Below are 16,743 nucleotides of genomic sequence, written 5' to 3'. Positions count from 1 at the left end.
TAAGACAGCTTCTGTTGGCACATTGCTATCTTGAGATTTTTTTTTCCCTGCAGACATTCAGGAAATGTTCTGTTGTTAGAAACTAAAGTATTCCATGCGTTTCTAGGATGCGCCATTTAAACAAAAGCAGATTTCTCTCTGAAAAAGATGAGCTCTTTATACCCGTCCATGGTTGTGATCATCTCTTTCTGTAAAATATGGAACAGACAGAACATTTTGACTTTGACTTACTAACAGTGTACAGTATAATGTGAGCCATTGACTGATTTCTCATGTTTCCTAAAGAGATAGTTATTTTAATTCAAGGGTGAGGAAACTGCCAGTCCACAGGCTCAAATCAATTTCAGATCAGTTCCCAGGGACTGCTTTCCAGTGGAGGCAGGGCTAAAGCAAAAAGCTGAGACCCAAAACACCAGGGTACAATTCATTAAACCTCTTATTCCTGTTAATGAAGTCTTAAGAGAAACATTGCAACCTTTTAACATAGGGGGAAAAGTTATGTAGAAAAGCTGGGAAATTCCAAATGAAGGTATCATGAGGAAAGCAGTGTGGCCTTCTAGGATACCTGAGAGCGTTGGATTTAGTCACTTAAAAGGTCTGAGGTTTTACACTTTGCTTTCGTTCATGCACTAAAAATTGTAGACTGAAAAAGCTGTGATTGCAACCTGTTATCATAAGACTTAGACATCTGCATTGGTACCCAATGCAACTATGTCTTCATTTGATTATTTATTAGTTATTTATATATTTATTTAAAATATTTGTATCGCACCTTCTCTTTCAAGGGGACTCAATGTATTTTGCAATGTTAAATAAACAAAATTAGAAACTAAAACGCAATAAATTTTTGCAATATTTAAAAAGAATTAAACAGATATTGAATTAGACATATGGAACTCTTGAAACCATTGAATGTTAGATCTTCAATCCCATGGTTAGTGTCCTGTTACTTTCTTGTATCTCTTCTTGAGATTTGAAAAAATTCATATATCTGTGCCCTTTCTTTGCCCTGTAATTTATACCATCAGCTTCTTTAGTTCTGTTGAAACAGCTCCAGGAGACATCCTACTTAGGAGGAATAAGGAATGGGCGACGTTTTCTGAGCATTATGCACTCTGTACTGCTCCATCCCATTGAAGAACTTTCCAGAAAGATAAAAGGGAGAAATTTAACCTTAACAAGCTTCGGTGTTTTTTTTTTAAGGAGCTTCAATTACTTTATATTTGTGTGGAATTGCTCAAGAATTAAAAATGCTGCCTTTTCCTCTCAAGATACTGTATTCATACTTTGATCAATAGCTAAGCTGCCTTTCTGATTTGCAGGTATAACGTGTGCATTATGGCTTATGGGCAGACTGGGAGTGGGAAGACCTACACAATGTTGGGTCCACAACCTGAAGATAGTTGCACTTTTCTTCTAGAAGATGAGTTAGAGTTAGGAATTATTCCTAGAGCCGCCGAAGAAGTATTCAGGTATTGATGACACTTCATGATAGCACTGAATAATTGATTAATTTGATTTATTGGGAAGTGTTACTACTTTGCTTTTTGTACAACGATGTTCAAAACAGGATACAACAGTTGCAGTCAAGGTGACATGAAGCAGGAAAAGCCTATAACAACTCACAGAAAATGTTAAAAAATCAGTGCATGTTGACTTTTTGAATTATTTTTAAAAATGTTTTTATGATTCATCTAAAAGAACCAAACTCCCCTCACTGGCCCATCTCAGCTAGCTACGTGTTCTGCAGTTCAGTGGTTCCCATCTTGGGATCCTAGATGGTCTTGGACTATACAGTGGTGCCTCGCTTAACGATGATAATTGGTTCCCAAAAAATCGCTTAAGCGATTTCATTGCTAAGCGAAACACGGTTTCCCATAGAAATGCATTGAAAACCAGATAATCCATTCCAATGGGAACAGATTGCCGTCCTTAAGCGAAAATCGCCATAGGAAACATCGCTAAGCGAAACACGGTTCCCCAATTGAAATGCATTGAAACCTATTCAATGCATCTCAATCGGGGGGAAAAATTACAACAAATTTAAAAAGAGTCGGAACAAAGTCAAATTAGTTTAACAAAGGGTTTATTAAGTGCACTTATGATTTCAAGCATAGTAAACATTTTAAACATTTTTAAACATTTAAAAAACAGCCAACATGAGGCTGTCAAAACCATCGTTAAGCAAAACAGGGGGACCCAAACTGTCATTGCTATGCGAAGCATGGTCCCAAACATTGCTATGCAAAAATCAACCATAGGAACCATCATTAAACGGAGCGCAAGATTGCTCCGAAAAAGTCATCGCTAAGCGATTTAATCGTTAAACGAAGCAATCGCTAAGCGAGGCACCACTGAAATTTTGAGAAGCCTTTACCAGCCGAGTCAGTTGTTAGGACTTTAAGGAGCTGTAGCTCAAGAACAAACATTTGATGCCCCAAGTTTGGAAATCTTTGTTCTGCATCTTAGCTCCACTGTGGTTGCCAGCACGATAGAAGTGGATGTCAGTCCTTTAAAGAAAGAAAGAAAAATCAATTATGTGGAACTTAATATTTCCTGTGACTTTTATTTCTGAATAATTGTGAAAGCCTATTCAGAAAATACCAATGTGGGCTTTTATTCCAGCTATCAATGTGCATATATGAAATCAATTAACAGTAAATTGTTGCTACTTGGTGTATAGAATTCTCATTTCATAGCATTTTTGACCATAGATTTCTGCACAAGCCAATCTTTGTTGCCGTGTTTGACATATTCTCTCCTCCCTCATTGTTCTTTGTAGTTTTCAATCAACGAATTGTACATTTACTGTACTATGTACTTCCTCCTCTTACAATTACAAAATTGTTCTTTGCGTTAGGGAGGGTGGACAGACTTTTTAAAAATTCAGATGCACACACAAGCAACTGTGTGTCTCTTTCAGTTACTGATTCAGACACTCTGCAATTTCAAATAGCAATAAGCTTACAAGATTAAAGACAGTGAAAATGGGACTATGTCAGTGAAAGCAAATGATAACTGAATTTGTGAACAAGTAATTTGAAAGATAGACTGTATTGTAAAAGTTAGATTGGATCCAGATATATGGTATTGATGGAAATAATAGCAGTTATACTGTACTGCAAACTGCTACATGCGAGCTAACAGAAGAATTAGTGCAATATATACTTAATTCAAGCCTATGGCTTGCAATGTGGAAAAGCTGTGGAAGAGATAGCATAATATGATGTACAGTACTGTAAAAATCACACCACAGCATTCCAGTTCTCTTAGAAAGATTTTCCACTAGGTCTAGAAGACTTCTTCTGTTTAAAGAATTATCCTTCCACCCAGAGAAAGGGACCTTCTGGATTCAAAACAGTATGCTGTGATCATAAAAATAAAACCTGCTATTTCTTTGGCATTGAGGTCAAACAAGTTAGGACAGAAACAAGTCTGTAGGTGCAAACTGCACGGTCTTCAAGCAATACATGCTGGTATTTGTTGTGAATGGATTGATTGCGACAGCTGTCAGACACCCTCCCCTAGGCCCTCAGTTTCTTGTTTCTGCCACCATTTGCAATTTTATATTGGATTATTAGATATGTTCTCTTTCCTGGTGTTTAATGTTGGTGCGTGTGTACGGGTTTGTGGTCAGTTGTTATTGTTTATGGTTGTGTGTTTTTTCCTTTCCAGTTTGTTCTAAACTGCTTAGATTAGTGCTTTGCACTTAAGTAAGCGATATATTTTTGTTGTTGTTTAGTCGTTGTGTCTGACTCTTCGTGACTCCATGGACCAGAGCACGCCAGGCTCTCCTGTCCTCCACTGCCTCCCGGAGTTGGGCCAAATTCATGTTGGTAGCTTCAATGACACTGTCCAACCATCTCGTCCTCTGTCGTCCCCTTCTCTTCTTGCTCTCACACTTTCCCAACATCAGGGTCTTTTCCAGGGAGTCTTCTCTTCTCCTGAGATGGCCAAAGTATAGATTTATGAAATAAATAAATGAATAAAACCTAGTTTATCACTTCAAGCAAGGGTGTTCCCTGTGAGACTGTGAATTCCCAAAATGACTTATGTGACTGAGTAAGATTTGAACTTGTGCCTATATACCTTTTCTGTCCCGTGTTGCATGCAGTTTACTTCTTGTATTCAAAATGCCAACTAATTATCCTTTGTAACAGATTCATCATAAGGTTTTTCTGTTGGGTGTCTTATGTAGAATTGGGAAATGAAAGTATTTTTGTCACATAATATGTTGGAGGCTTGTGGTACAGGATGGCTTTTTAACCTATGGAGCGGGTGCCTTAATTTTAATTAATACCTAGCCACATGATATGTTGCTGCAGATTCATAGTAAGATATTTACTTCCTGTCACACAAGAACTTGGAAATGTTAACTGTTTTGGACTGCAGCTCTCAGAACTCCTGACAAACAAGGAGAATTGTAGTCCTGAAGATACCAACCTTTTATGGTACCACTAAGCCTCTGGGGTACACATTTGAAGCAAGTATGTATGTGATGAAAATTACAGTGCACAGTTGCCATGCTGGGGAGATTTGCCTGCCATTCATTGGTGGCTGGTGTAATAGCACAATGCACTAAAACCTGAAGATCCCAATAGCAGCTTCCATCTGAACACTGGCCCATCATCATTCGGGATACACTGTATGACTTTAAAAAAGAATCAAAATATGAACCTTGCAGTCTTTTCAAATTCTGCTTTTCTCACAGATACCAACTTTGGGACAGAGAATTGATTCATTACCTTTTTCTAGGAGCCTATGAAACTGAATTGTGCAGTCAACATAATTGTCCCAGTATATCAGAGTCATAACTGTTGGAGCAGATTATTAAAAAGACCCAAATTTCTCTGAAGAGCAGTAAAGACTCTGGCTTATGGAATCTCGATATTTAGATAAGCACTTCAGTCTGTCTGTAATAGTCTACTGGATCACATACTCTGTTTATTTAAGTTTATGTTTCATCCTCTTAAGTGTTTCCCCCCCTACTTTCCCCCTTTTTCAGGCTTCTTTCAGAAAAGTCACCAGGAAGCCATTGGGTTGAGGTTTCTGTTGTAGAAGTGTATAATAATGAAGTATTTGATCTTCTGGCCAAAGACAACTCTGGAAGAACAAGTGGTGTCAAAAGAGAAATAATCACAAATAAGGAAGGAAAGAGTGATATCCCTCTTCTTACCTACGAGTGAGTACTCACTTGTGTCAGTGTCCATGTATTTTGGTGCAAAACGATGACAGAAGTATCATACAGTATGAGCAGTGAGGAGGAGTGTTCATTTTTAACACTGTTATTATTGTCACTCTTGAATTGGCCTTCTCAGCCACACTAGACGCTGTTCGAAGTCCTCTATTCAGAGCACGTTACCATAGTCTCTCGAGACTGAAGGATGCCTAATCTAATCTATCTTGCTTCTCATATTCACTTATGATGTGTTAACATTACCACAATGTGAATTTTATTAGATTATTATTTATTTTATCATTTTTGCACTTTAAACACTTCTGAATATGTCCTTCTTTTGTGTTACATTCCCAGGTAGTGGTTTATGGGGGCTTTAGGATGCGGGAAATCTCAGTCTGTTTGGCTACTAGGTGCAGGAGAGATGAAAGAGAACACATTTTAGTTTTGCCTACACTTGGGACCTTGTTGCAGCGGAAAGCAGAGGTGTGCAGACTTGTGTTTTGGAACTATATATCCCAGAATTCCCCAGGCAGAATGGCTACTGGCCATGCTCTTGCAGAATTTTGGGAAGTGTAATCCAGAAACACATATCTGCGTACTTCATGTCAAAAAGAGAAAAGATTTTTGGATTTTGTTACTGCTGCTTTGAAAACCATTTCATATGTTAAAATTCCACAGAAAACCATAAATGATTCTGTTCCCAATGGAAATTAAACCACTTGCTTCAACTCCTGTAGTCAGAATATAAATTGTTTCTCTTGTTGTTGGGGGTGGGAGATGGATGACTAGAAGTCAGACACAACAAGCCTTTTATTTCCTTCATAAACTATAATATGCTACACCCACGAAAGAGATAATTTAAGACAGTATTTTTGTCTGTGGGTTTCAGTAACATAAGCAAACCACTAGAGCTTTGTTTATATGGTTCTCTATTATTGCCAAAAACCATTTATTTAAAAATACACCAAATGCACTGGGGGTTTTCAAGCAAACTTAATTCTTTCTGTCTGTTTTTATATTCTGCACACATTTATCACCCCAGAGAATGGGGGGGACCATAGACAAATTGTGGAATTGGTCTTTCTAAAATCAGAGTTTGAATGGTTTGTAAGACTGCCATCCTAAAGAGAAGAGGGAGAATGGAAATGTCTTGTGGACATTTCCTTCTGGCTCTCTTGCCAGCCAGGCAGATATGTCCAGAGAGCTGATTCTTATATCTTTCTAATGCTTCATTATAGGAATTAGATTAGTTGTGCTCTGAGGAACATCTAAATTTCTCTTCATATCGAGGGCATAACTGGAGGCTGAGAGGGCTGTGGATCCAGCAGATCAAGGTCCCTTCCCTCATTCCTTGTCCACTCTTACTTCCATAAGACTGCCAGTTTTGTGTTCTCCAAGGTCAAGAGTTCCAACTTATTTATTGATTGATTTGATTTGATTTTTATACCACCCATCTGGCAGCCAAGGCCACTCTTGAACACCACATAAGCTTTTGCTATAGTTGAGAGGGATAGGAAGTAGGGGTCCAATATTAGATTTCATTCTTTAAGATTGAAGCAGCTTCCCTGAATGCTGACCTGGATGATAATGTTAACTTATGGTTAGAAGCAGCACTCCCCTGAGAGGAAAAATGCTGTTTATTATAGCACAAGCATATGCCATTCCACATGTTGCAAATTAGCTTGCTTTTGTTATGTTGTTAGTCACAAGGAGATAACTAGGGCTTCATTTGTATGTCTAATGTTTCTGGCATGTAGTTTTGAAGGAATTTTGTACCTGGAGGGAAAAGTTTGTGATAGCAAGAACAACATGCTTGTCTTAAGTTGTGATATGACCCACAATGTCATCAGAAATCTCAGAGGAGAATATTTGTTCTTTCCTTTAGCTCTTGAAATGTATCCCCAAGATCACAGGCTTGCAGCCTAAGACTTCCATATCTTCAGCTATTTGGAAAAGAAGTGTTTAGCGTTCAGTATAGCACCACCCATACCCACCAATTTTAGAACAGCAAGTGCATGACTTTCTTGGAAGAAGAATCGGATTTTGTAGAGTTTCCAAGTAAAGGCGTGGTACACAAATCAAATAAATAAATTTTGACTCTTGCTTTTCTACAGTCGAAACCCAGTTGCTTAGTGTGGTAAGTTGTACTAGAGTAGACCCATTGAATCCATCAGAATTAGGTGAGTTAACTCATTTGTAAGTTCAGTTGATTCCAATAGGTCTCCTCTAGTTGCTACTATTTTAGAGTAGCAAGTTGCAATTAGAGTAGGCCTATTGGGATCAATTGAACTTACAAAGGAGTTGACTCACCAAATCTTCACTGATTCTGTGGGCCTGTTTTAGTGCAATTTGTTACATTAAGCAACTGCACTGCCTTCTGCTGTACACTCTAATAAAGATTGCACTAAACTGAGACAGTAACCATTTTCAAATTCCTGTCATATCTTCTAATAGCATAGTTTGCAGAACTTTGGCACATGTTGCACTATTTTCTCTGTTTCTTAACCAAGAAATAACTCCTGGATTTATTTCTTGTTATCTGGTGAGTAATGAGTAGCCAATGGCTCCAGTTAATCCATTAGAAGTATACCAGAATCTGGTGAGCTGTATATGCAGGGTTTCTCTTGTATAACATGAGGTAAAGTGGCATTTGCTGACAGGAAAAACTCAAAAGGGCTACAGTCCAAAGTAATTTATTTCCATTATTTTTATTAATCATCTTTCTCAACAAGCGGCCTGTGCCATGCCTTCCGTGAAGGCAAAACTGCTCACAAATGGCAAGGTTCACTTTCCTGTCTAAACAACTTCAAGCTGATAGTTGAAGTCTCAGAGGCCTGTAATATCATTCTTCATTTATCCAGGATAGTCATTGGTCCTTTGAAATTTTATTGAGGTGAAATAACCTGCAAGCTGGAATTTGTGTCATATAGCAGAAAACTGGCAGAGGTATTCCCACCCACCCACCACAATTTTTCAGGAGGCTTTGCTTTTATTGCAGTCCTTTTTATTGTATAGCTAAAAACAAAAGACCCACCGGGAAGAAAGCACCTCTTTGAAAAATGTTTATGAGTTCAAGACACTCTTACACACAATTCGTGTCTTAAATTCCATATATTTATGAGGAAAGATATTAATAAACACTCAATATTAACAATTTATACAGAAAAGTTTAACAATGAAACACATATCAAAACTAAATAAGGGAATCATGCTGCTTGGCCACCCTTTGCTCTCTACAGTTTAAAGTAAGCTACCAGGATTTTGAGTAGTGTTTCAACTGTATTGCATTTGCTTATGAATGGAAAATTCTCAAAAGTGTTTTGCCCCTTTCTTCTCTGTCAGGCTAACTAAGGCAGAATTTATGCTTGTCTCCCCCTTCCCTTATTCTAAAGAACGATTACTTTCTCCTAGTTTTAGAGGAGGTTGTTCTTTTCTGTTCAAATCAAAGAAGATCCAACATATTATTCTCCACCATACTGCCTTATACCAAATCACGCTGTTATTCATTCAGTCCAACATTATAAATGTGGCTTTTGAAACATTAAGCCTTTCAATTGCTGATTGTGGAAACTGAACCTGGGATTTTTTGTATGTAAAGCATGTACTTGACTACTGAACTATACCCCCTCATAGTTCATACAAGATGGATTCTGGAGCAGTCATAGAGTGTATGCTCAGAAGGTTCCAGGTTGATTTCCCCAGCATTTCTAGGTAGAGTTGGAAAAGCCCAGTGTTTGAAATAAGAGAAGGTCAATAGTGAGGTATATGGAGCCATGGTTCAACTTGCTGCAAGGTGATTTTCTGTGGTTCTAATTCCTTCAGGATTCATCTGCATCCCAAAGCTGTTGCCGGTTCCAGGTTCTCTCCAAACCTCAATTACTTGAATAGACCAGATCAAAGGTTTTGATTATGTTGGAAACATTTTCTCAGGATATGCTTTGTGTAGCCATCAACGTTCAAAACTATGAAGAATATTCTTTGTAATATCAATAATTCAGAATATATTGATCCAATTTGTATCTTGCCTTTTCTCCATGAATGTGGTTCAAGATGGCTTACAGTAAAAAAGAAACAGAAAAATGTAGCATTGTGATCCATTCAGAAAATGTAAATTGATACATTTGACAGAATTGTCTTCAACAGAATTTGCAAAATTAATTTTGATGTTGGTGGCAATTTGGCTTCACAAGCCAAGAGTATCACATCTGTCTGATCCAGTTTTTGAACTAGTTACAATAACCACAAATCTTATGCTGTTTTTGCCTGATGGTTTGGGAGAACTTGCTAGCTTGCCTTATTTGTCACTTTTCAGTTATCAATAAAGGTGTTACCCAAAATAAAATAGTGCAAATATATAAAAAGAATGAAAGTATAAAAGAACTAAAATTCAACTGAAAAATGCAGCAGTAGAGAAAAGTATGGCATCCATCCATTTTAAAGCCCCTTCTGCAGCAAGTGAATTTAGGTGCCGAAGACATACTTGAATAAAAACATGCCTGCTGTCGTATCCTGAAAGGACAATGAGACAATTTATGAAGGGTTCTTAAAAAGCCAAGCTTAACCTAAATTCAGCTAGGCATTGTTCATCCTTAGTCACAAAGCTGCATGTACTTTTTAAGGCAATCTGCAATTTTGAAAAAGAAGAGGTAGTTCTTGAATGTTACAGTACCTCAATATGTATTTTTATTCCATTCATAGACTTACATAAAATTATTGAAAGCAGGAAGGAAATGAGTTTCTAGAAACTTAAATAGAGATGTTATCAAATATCTGGAGGTTTGCAGAGGAAAACAGGTGGGAACAATGTAGAGAACAAGGCTAGTTTTGGGGACACAGGGCTGAGATGCAGCTGGAGGAAACATTACCACATGAGTCCTTGTTTTCCCAACTACAATATATATTTTTTAAAAGTCTGCAAATATGTTTTGTTTTTTAAGGCCTGTTGGAGATGCTGTAGAGTTCTTGGAGCTAGTGAATAAGGGCCTTCAACTGAGAGTCAAACACCCAACTCTGGTACATGCTCATTCTTCTCGTTCTCATCTAGTGGTAACCTTGTGTATAACCACAAAGACTGTCTCAATGGATCACTTTGGTAAGTAGTTTGTAGCACATTTAAGGAAATCAGGGGATGCCAAACCCCTGTTTTGCTTTTATTTCAGCATATCTCGTATTTAAACCAGGTCTGAGTCTGGTTTCATGTTGATGCTGAATTCCAAGCTGAAATGTTTGCCATCATTTCTTATTGCTTATATTCACACTAGAGGGAGTACATGATGGCCACTATGTAGGAGTATTTCTAGGATTAATATGAAAGCATACATTCCTTCCTAGTCAGGCACAATGATCTCTCTGCCACATCATGTTACCTTTTTAAGTTGTTTTTAAGTTGTGTTGGTTTTGTGAAATTGGTACTCCACTAGTTCTAGTCAAAGACCAAAGTGTCCTGTCTCTCTAGAACAACATTACAAAGTTAGAATTGCCGAAAAGTCTTATATCAAATTCCAAATCCCCTACTGGTAATTTTCCTTCTCCCATTATGCAATCTCACTCTCCCTCCCGCCAAATTCTGAGGCTGGGAATTTACACTCTGGTAATGAAGCAGGCAGTTATGGACAAGTCAGACATAGTCTGAGCAGTGCCCCGTTTGTCCTAATGGATCAGCCACACCTGGATAGACCATAAACTAAGACTCTTTGAGTATTAACTTGAAAAATCATCCATACATGGAAACAAATATAAAATATTGTAAAGGGGGAGGGAAATCCCTTAATTTATTTCTAATGATTGTATATGATTTGTGTCAGCAAACCTTCAGTAGAACATTGTAGAAAACCAGGATCTCCACTGAGAAGCCTTGCTGTAACCCACATTACAAGTTATATCCTTTAGGAAGGTGAATCGTAGCAGGGCCAGTGTTACTGATGTTTAAAATTTGGGAGGATCCATAGCTAGTGTCAAGGACTGACTTTATCTGGACAAAAGAGAGATGTAATGGAAAAATAGAGGTTGCAGCAGGTTTTGTGAATGCGGGAAACAACTGTAAATGCATACACTTTTTCAACTCTTACACAATCTTTGATTTAGGAGAAGAGCTACCTGTATAAGCTAATGTTGCAATGTCATAATCCTTCCCTTCCTTAGAGTGACCAGAGTGAGACACTAACGAATTTTTATCACTTTGTTAGCACATCTTAGTCAGATCTAAACAATTGCATAAAAAAAAAAAACCCTTGAAAATATAGTCACAGGGTTGGGTCTATCCATTCTTGTCCCAAGCCCAGAAATCATAGTGAACTAACCCAATCTTCCTCTGTGTCTTGGGAAAGTTAGATTATAGCCCCTAGAAGACCCATGCCAGTGGCTGCAGTGGGAGAGTCTGAGATCTGTAGTTTCTAAAAACGTAATTTTTCCAAACTCTCTTATTTCATTTGTGTGTGTTGAGAAATAAACTGTGCTCAATGCTTTTCTTTCTGCCACCTAGGTACTCCCTGGGTAGGTGACCGTTCTAGTCAAAAGCTGACTAAAGAACATTTCCTCAGTTCTCCGTATGCGGTGAAAGATGGCATGCCCTCCTTTCCTTCCAGAGCTTCTTCGCCAGCCCAGTTTGTCAGTGAACCTATGGAGAAGTTGAAAAGAGTGAGAACAAGACTTCAGCTAGTGGATTTAGCTGGCAGTGAATGTGTTGGTAAGTCCGCTTTTGGGACAGAACCATTTCATGTTTGTAACCAAGTGTACTTACTGTGGGACTGGTTTACATTTAATTAAAATGTATTATTGATGAGTGCCATACATATGCCTCCAGGGACCATATACATAAGAAATGTATTAGTTTTTTTAAAAAAACAGGGAAAGCCATGTAGTCCACATATACAATCAAAATACAAGGGTGGGTGAGTTTGTCTTTGAATTTTAGTGGTCTAAGAAAGGAGTCCTTGTCTTTGAATATGCTCAGATTGTCAATGCCAAAGTTACTTGCCAGTCTGTTTACATGAAGCTAAGTATTTAAGATCCATGAACCATTTGTTCCCCAACAAAAGCTACAAGGATCAAGTTTTATATATAAAAATGCAAAGTGGTAAATGGTGTCCCTGGGCTACTGATACTTTCCTCTTGTTACGGTGTTGTGTCTTTAGAGCTACATGAGGGTAGACACCTGATGTATATTTTAGATGTATATTTACTTTCATATTCAACCACAAAGGGACAGAGATTCCTGTGGAGAACTAGATCTTTTTTGGTACAGAATATTGCAGAATATCACGTTAGCCTTCCAGTTACTCTTCTCCCTTGATATCCAGTCAAGGACAGACATGACATTTGTTCTGGATATTGTTAATAGATACTACCTTTGCAATGCCAGGTCACCTAGGCATGCTTGCAGTTTAAGATTGTCCAACGTGCATAAATATTTGAAATGCATCAAATATTTGTAAGAATTGTCAAAATCCAGTATCGCTTCTTCAGTCTCCTTATGGAAGACAATTCCAGGCAAGATATTGGTGTGGTGTAAATATCCTGTTTTCTTTGAGTCCTCCCCTTTCTTCTTCAAACATAGTCCCTTCAGAAAACTGATTATTTATTTCCTGAAGAACAAGTTTCCCTACCAAGAAAAGTCATTTAGTCAAATGTAACATTCCAGAAATAATATTTTGAAAGCTGACCCTATGTTATGAAAGAGTCCTTTACAATGTTGCCAAGAGCTCCTTTCCCTGGTCACATTTTTAAAATAACTTCCTAAAGATGCATATTTTATTTGTCATGGGTGTTAAATGTGTTTTAAAGCTAATATGCAATTCAGCAGTCCTGCACATTTCCATAGTTCACTGAAAGCAGCCATCTGATGGTCTGTTTTTTCTGGGAAGACCAGCAGTACCACTCAGTATCGGAATTAATATCAGTTTGTTTCTATTAATGTTTTGCCTAATAGACAGATTAGCATGGCAGCCTAAGCATGTTTATGCAGAAATAAATCTAGCTCTATTCAGCAAGATTTTCTCCTGTGTAAGCAGGTTTAAGATTGCATTTTAAATTCTCCGTAAGAGCTATAGAAATGTTAGAAAGACTTCACTAGAGATAATTATTTATTTTCAAAGAACAGGCTTATTCATCTAAGCATAGTTTTAACTCATCAGTTCCTTATAGCAGACCATGTCTAGTTCCCATCTTACTTTTGGCTGGGGTAAAATCACTTCGACTACAAAACTTTTCCATTCTGAATATTTAATGTGAACCTATTGCTGAGCTGTGACACAAGTATGTAGAACTTTGGTTGACAGTGGGTTTCCTTCATGTGGGACTGTCACCTCTCACCATTTCTGGGTGCATTTAAATACAATGAAGTTTATATGGCAGAATTCTGAGAAGTGGACCTTGCAGAGCATTTTGAGCAGCACTGTTTACCATATGTGTGTTTTATCTCTTTTAGCCTACAGTACCATAGATATTCTTTTTGAATAATTGTGCTACATTTTGCGTCAGAAGCAAAATGCCTTTTGTTTGTGCTTGTTGATGTCATGGAACAGGGGGTCGTTTTCTGTACATCTGTGTAAACTTTGAGGTTCATAGGAAAAACAATGTCATTGATAAGCATTTGGTTTAGTACTAAATCTGTATATTTATAACTATATGTGTCTCCTATTGTACTTGCTAGACAGCGAGGTAATAGATTTGAAAATAACATTAAAAGTGCTTTTAAAAGTTGCATATCTCTGTAACACTAGAAAATGATTTAGCATTGTAACAATCTTGTCTCCCTAAAGAGACAATGATCACGGTCAGGGAGTCCCTCTGGGCGCAAAACTACCACCTTAATTTCCTGAGGTAGGTCCTTTAGGACTCAGAGGTGCATAGTAAGTCCCATAGACAAGCCTGAACCTTAAAAGTAACCTTGTTTGCTTCCAAAGCAATAAAACCTAGGCTATGTGTTTCCTTAGAATACACACCGGCCTTGTAAAGTAGGACAGTAGGACCTCTACTTACAGTAACCACTATTAACCTTTCATGCACACCAGATTTAGTTACAGTCCTGCTGTATCAAGAGACTAGTCTGTTGAAGTTTTATATTTATTTTATATTTAAACTTCCATTGAAGTTTTATATTTGTTTTATTAAGAAAATACAGTAGATTCATTAGATTACAGTTGTAGCTTTAAAGCATAAGTATTGAGCATATCCATTTGTTATAATGTTTACATAAATTTACAATTCTAATTAAAATAAAAACAGCTAGGTAATCATCTTTTCTCTATGTCCCTACAAGCTGGCATCTAGAAGCTGGGCTATTCCCCCCCTTCTCTTGAAAAGAAAAACAAGCCTCTGTGTCTCATATTCCACAGCATTCACTGAACCTTCCTTTCACATACACAAACCCTCCCATTTTACATATCTTTAGGACATTCCTAATTATTTTTTCAAGCTGTCAACTAATTAAGTCCTTACCACTCCGATCACCACCCATCATTCTCATGATCCAGGCTCCGGATGTCTTATCTTCTCCAAATTAGTGGTTTTTGTTGCGTCTCTTCTCTCTGGACTGTTCATCCTTGTGACTTAGACAAACATCTCTGCATAACAAGTTCATGAAAAATGTATCTTTTTAAATCCATCTTACACAGAACCTAATAGACTCCATTTTGGTATGACTACAATTCTCAGTTTCCTTCCATTTCCTTACAGGCATTGTCTCTTTTGTGACACAGAGTCAGTAGACCATGTTCATATCTTGTCCATTAAGCAGATAAAAACATTGCATTACAGCTGAATGCAGTACAGTAATTTGTTCCCCATTGTATGATCAGATGTCTGGAAGTGTTTGGAGATGCTCTGCTTAATTCTAATATATTCTTGTCTATTGTTTTAGGTATGTCTGGTGTGACTGGGCCTATTCTGAGAGAGACCTCCTTCATTAATCGCAGCTTGTCTGCTCTAGCAGATGTGCTTGGAGCCATTTCAGAACAACGATCTCATGTTCCATATCGAAACAGCAAACTTACACATTTACTTCAGGACTCCATAGGTGACTATAGCTTGTAGTAGTAAAACAAAGCTGGTTTCACTGTTTAGCTATGTTCTACCTTTAAAGAAAAACAATTTTATCTTTGAATGCAATTTGTACATGGCTCGTAAAACGAGTAACTATGAGGATCTGTGAATTCAGGAAGCATAGTTCATAAAATTAACAGGACTGTCAATCAAAAACCTTTTGTTCCATGTGAGAACATGCAGAAAGGTTGCCCCTCGTTGGTTCCTTTTTTCTCCTTATTGGGAATTCATGAACATTAGCAGCTCTGTGGCAACCAGAAATTCAAAAAGTGGAAATTTTTCCATCAGATCACTGTGTCACTGAGAAAATTTCTGCCTGCTGTGCTACTGCTGAAATCATGGTGGCCCTCTTCCCTGATTGTTAAGACCCATAACACTGTATGGCTGTTTCTCTTTTCTCTATCTCACTCTCTTATATTCATTTAAAAAATGATTCTGGTATTCAGAAATCCTCAACAATATAGTATTAAGTACTGACAAGAGGATAAAAATACATTTTAAATTTACAGTCCCTTTTAAGGAACTGAGACAACCTAAAATGAAACCCCAAAGATGCTTGTATGAATGCCTAACCAGATATTTCTCTCACATGTAAATATTATTTAATGTTTCTAAAGACAGTTAACTTTCCTGGCCTTGATTCTGCAGAATGTGGCCATTTGTTTGTATATAGATGTAGAAAAAAAGTAAAGTTCAGTCCATAAAGAAGTTCTGCTGCACATCCCACTACAATGACTGGAAGCTGTGCATCAGCACATTATTAGAAACTGGAATAATTGGGAAGAGAATTACAAATCATGTTATGGTCTTCAGCCATGGGAAAAGGAGAGTTTTTGCCTCCCTTTAAATGTTATAATTAGGAAATCTGAATGCCAATTGTGCTTTTTTCCTGGTCTCATAGTATTGTTTTGCATATGTTCCTTGACATCTGAGCGTTCAGCCTGGAGGCAGGCGGTGCATCATGGCCTCTCCCAATTTGAAGAGACCCTTGTCCAGCAGGCTGAGGCAAAGAGGCAGTTATGAAAGGAGCAAAATCAGGGAGCTGGACAGGGGACAGATTGGATTTGTCTTCAGTGTGGAAGGGATTGTCACTCTCAAATTGGCCTTCTCAGCCACACTAGACACTGTTCCAAGTCCTCCATACAGGGCACGTTACCATAGTCTCTGGAGACTGAAGGATGCCTATGATAATGTTCCTTGAAGACAAAGGAAGTATTTCAGTATACAGTATTTTATGTTTAGTTCCCATTTCCCACCCATGTTCTGTAAAACCAATCCTAGTTAAGGAACAACAGACCTTTGAGTAGAGTGGGCGGCATATAAATTAAATTAAATTAAATTAAATTAAATTAAATAAATAAATAAATAAATAAATAAATAAATAAATAAATAAATAAATAAATAAATAAATAAATAAATAAATAAATAAATAAATAAAATAACTCTCCAATTCCACTTAGGTGTAAAACCTTCACCACGAGGTCTTGGGGGCATAATCTTGGCACTCTTTAGACAAAGGCATT

At 37.5% G+C, this 16,743-nt stretch overlaps 1 protein-coding gene across 1 annotated transcript in view; it reads left to right on the top strand.

Moving 5' to 3' along the window:
- The window catches only part of KIF25 (kinesin family member 25), a 61,749-nt gene that overhangs the window by 42,357 nt on the left and 2,649 nt on the right, over positions 1-16,743 (top strand). Inside the window, exons 10-14 of the mRNA XM_020808241.3 lie at positions 1,323-1,472; positions 5,006-5,182; positions 10,117-10,271; positions 11,661-11,864; positions 15,039-15,194. Of these exons, the coding sequence (XP_020663900.3) occupies positions 1,323-1,472; positions 5,006-5,182; positions 10,117-10,271; positions 11,661-11,864; positions 15,039-15,194 (842 nt within the window). The remainder of the gene's footprint in view (positions 1-1,322; positions 1,473-5,005; positions 5,183-10,116; positions 10,272-11,660; positions 11,865-15,038; positions 15,195-16,743) is intronic.

The sequence above is a fragment of the Pogona vitticeps genome, chromosome 1 (genome assembly GCF_051106095.1).
Source record: "Pogona vitticeps strain Pit_001003342236 chromosome 1, PviZW2.1, whole genome shotgun sequence".
NCBI classification, from domain to species: domain Eukaryota; kingdom Metazoa; phylum Chordata; class Lepidosauria; order Squamata; family Agamidae; genus Pogona; species Pogona vitticeps.
This window is presented reverse-complemented; position numbering and strand designations above follow the sequence as displayed.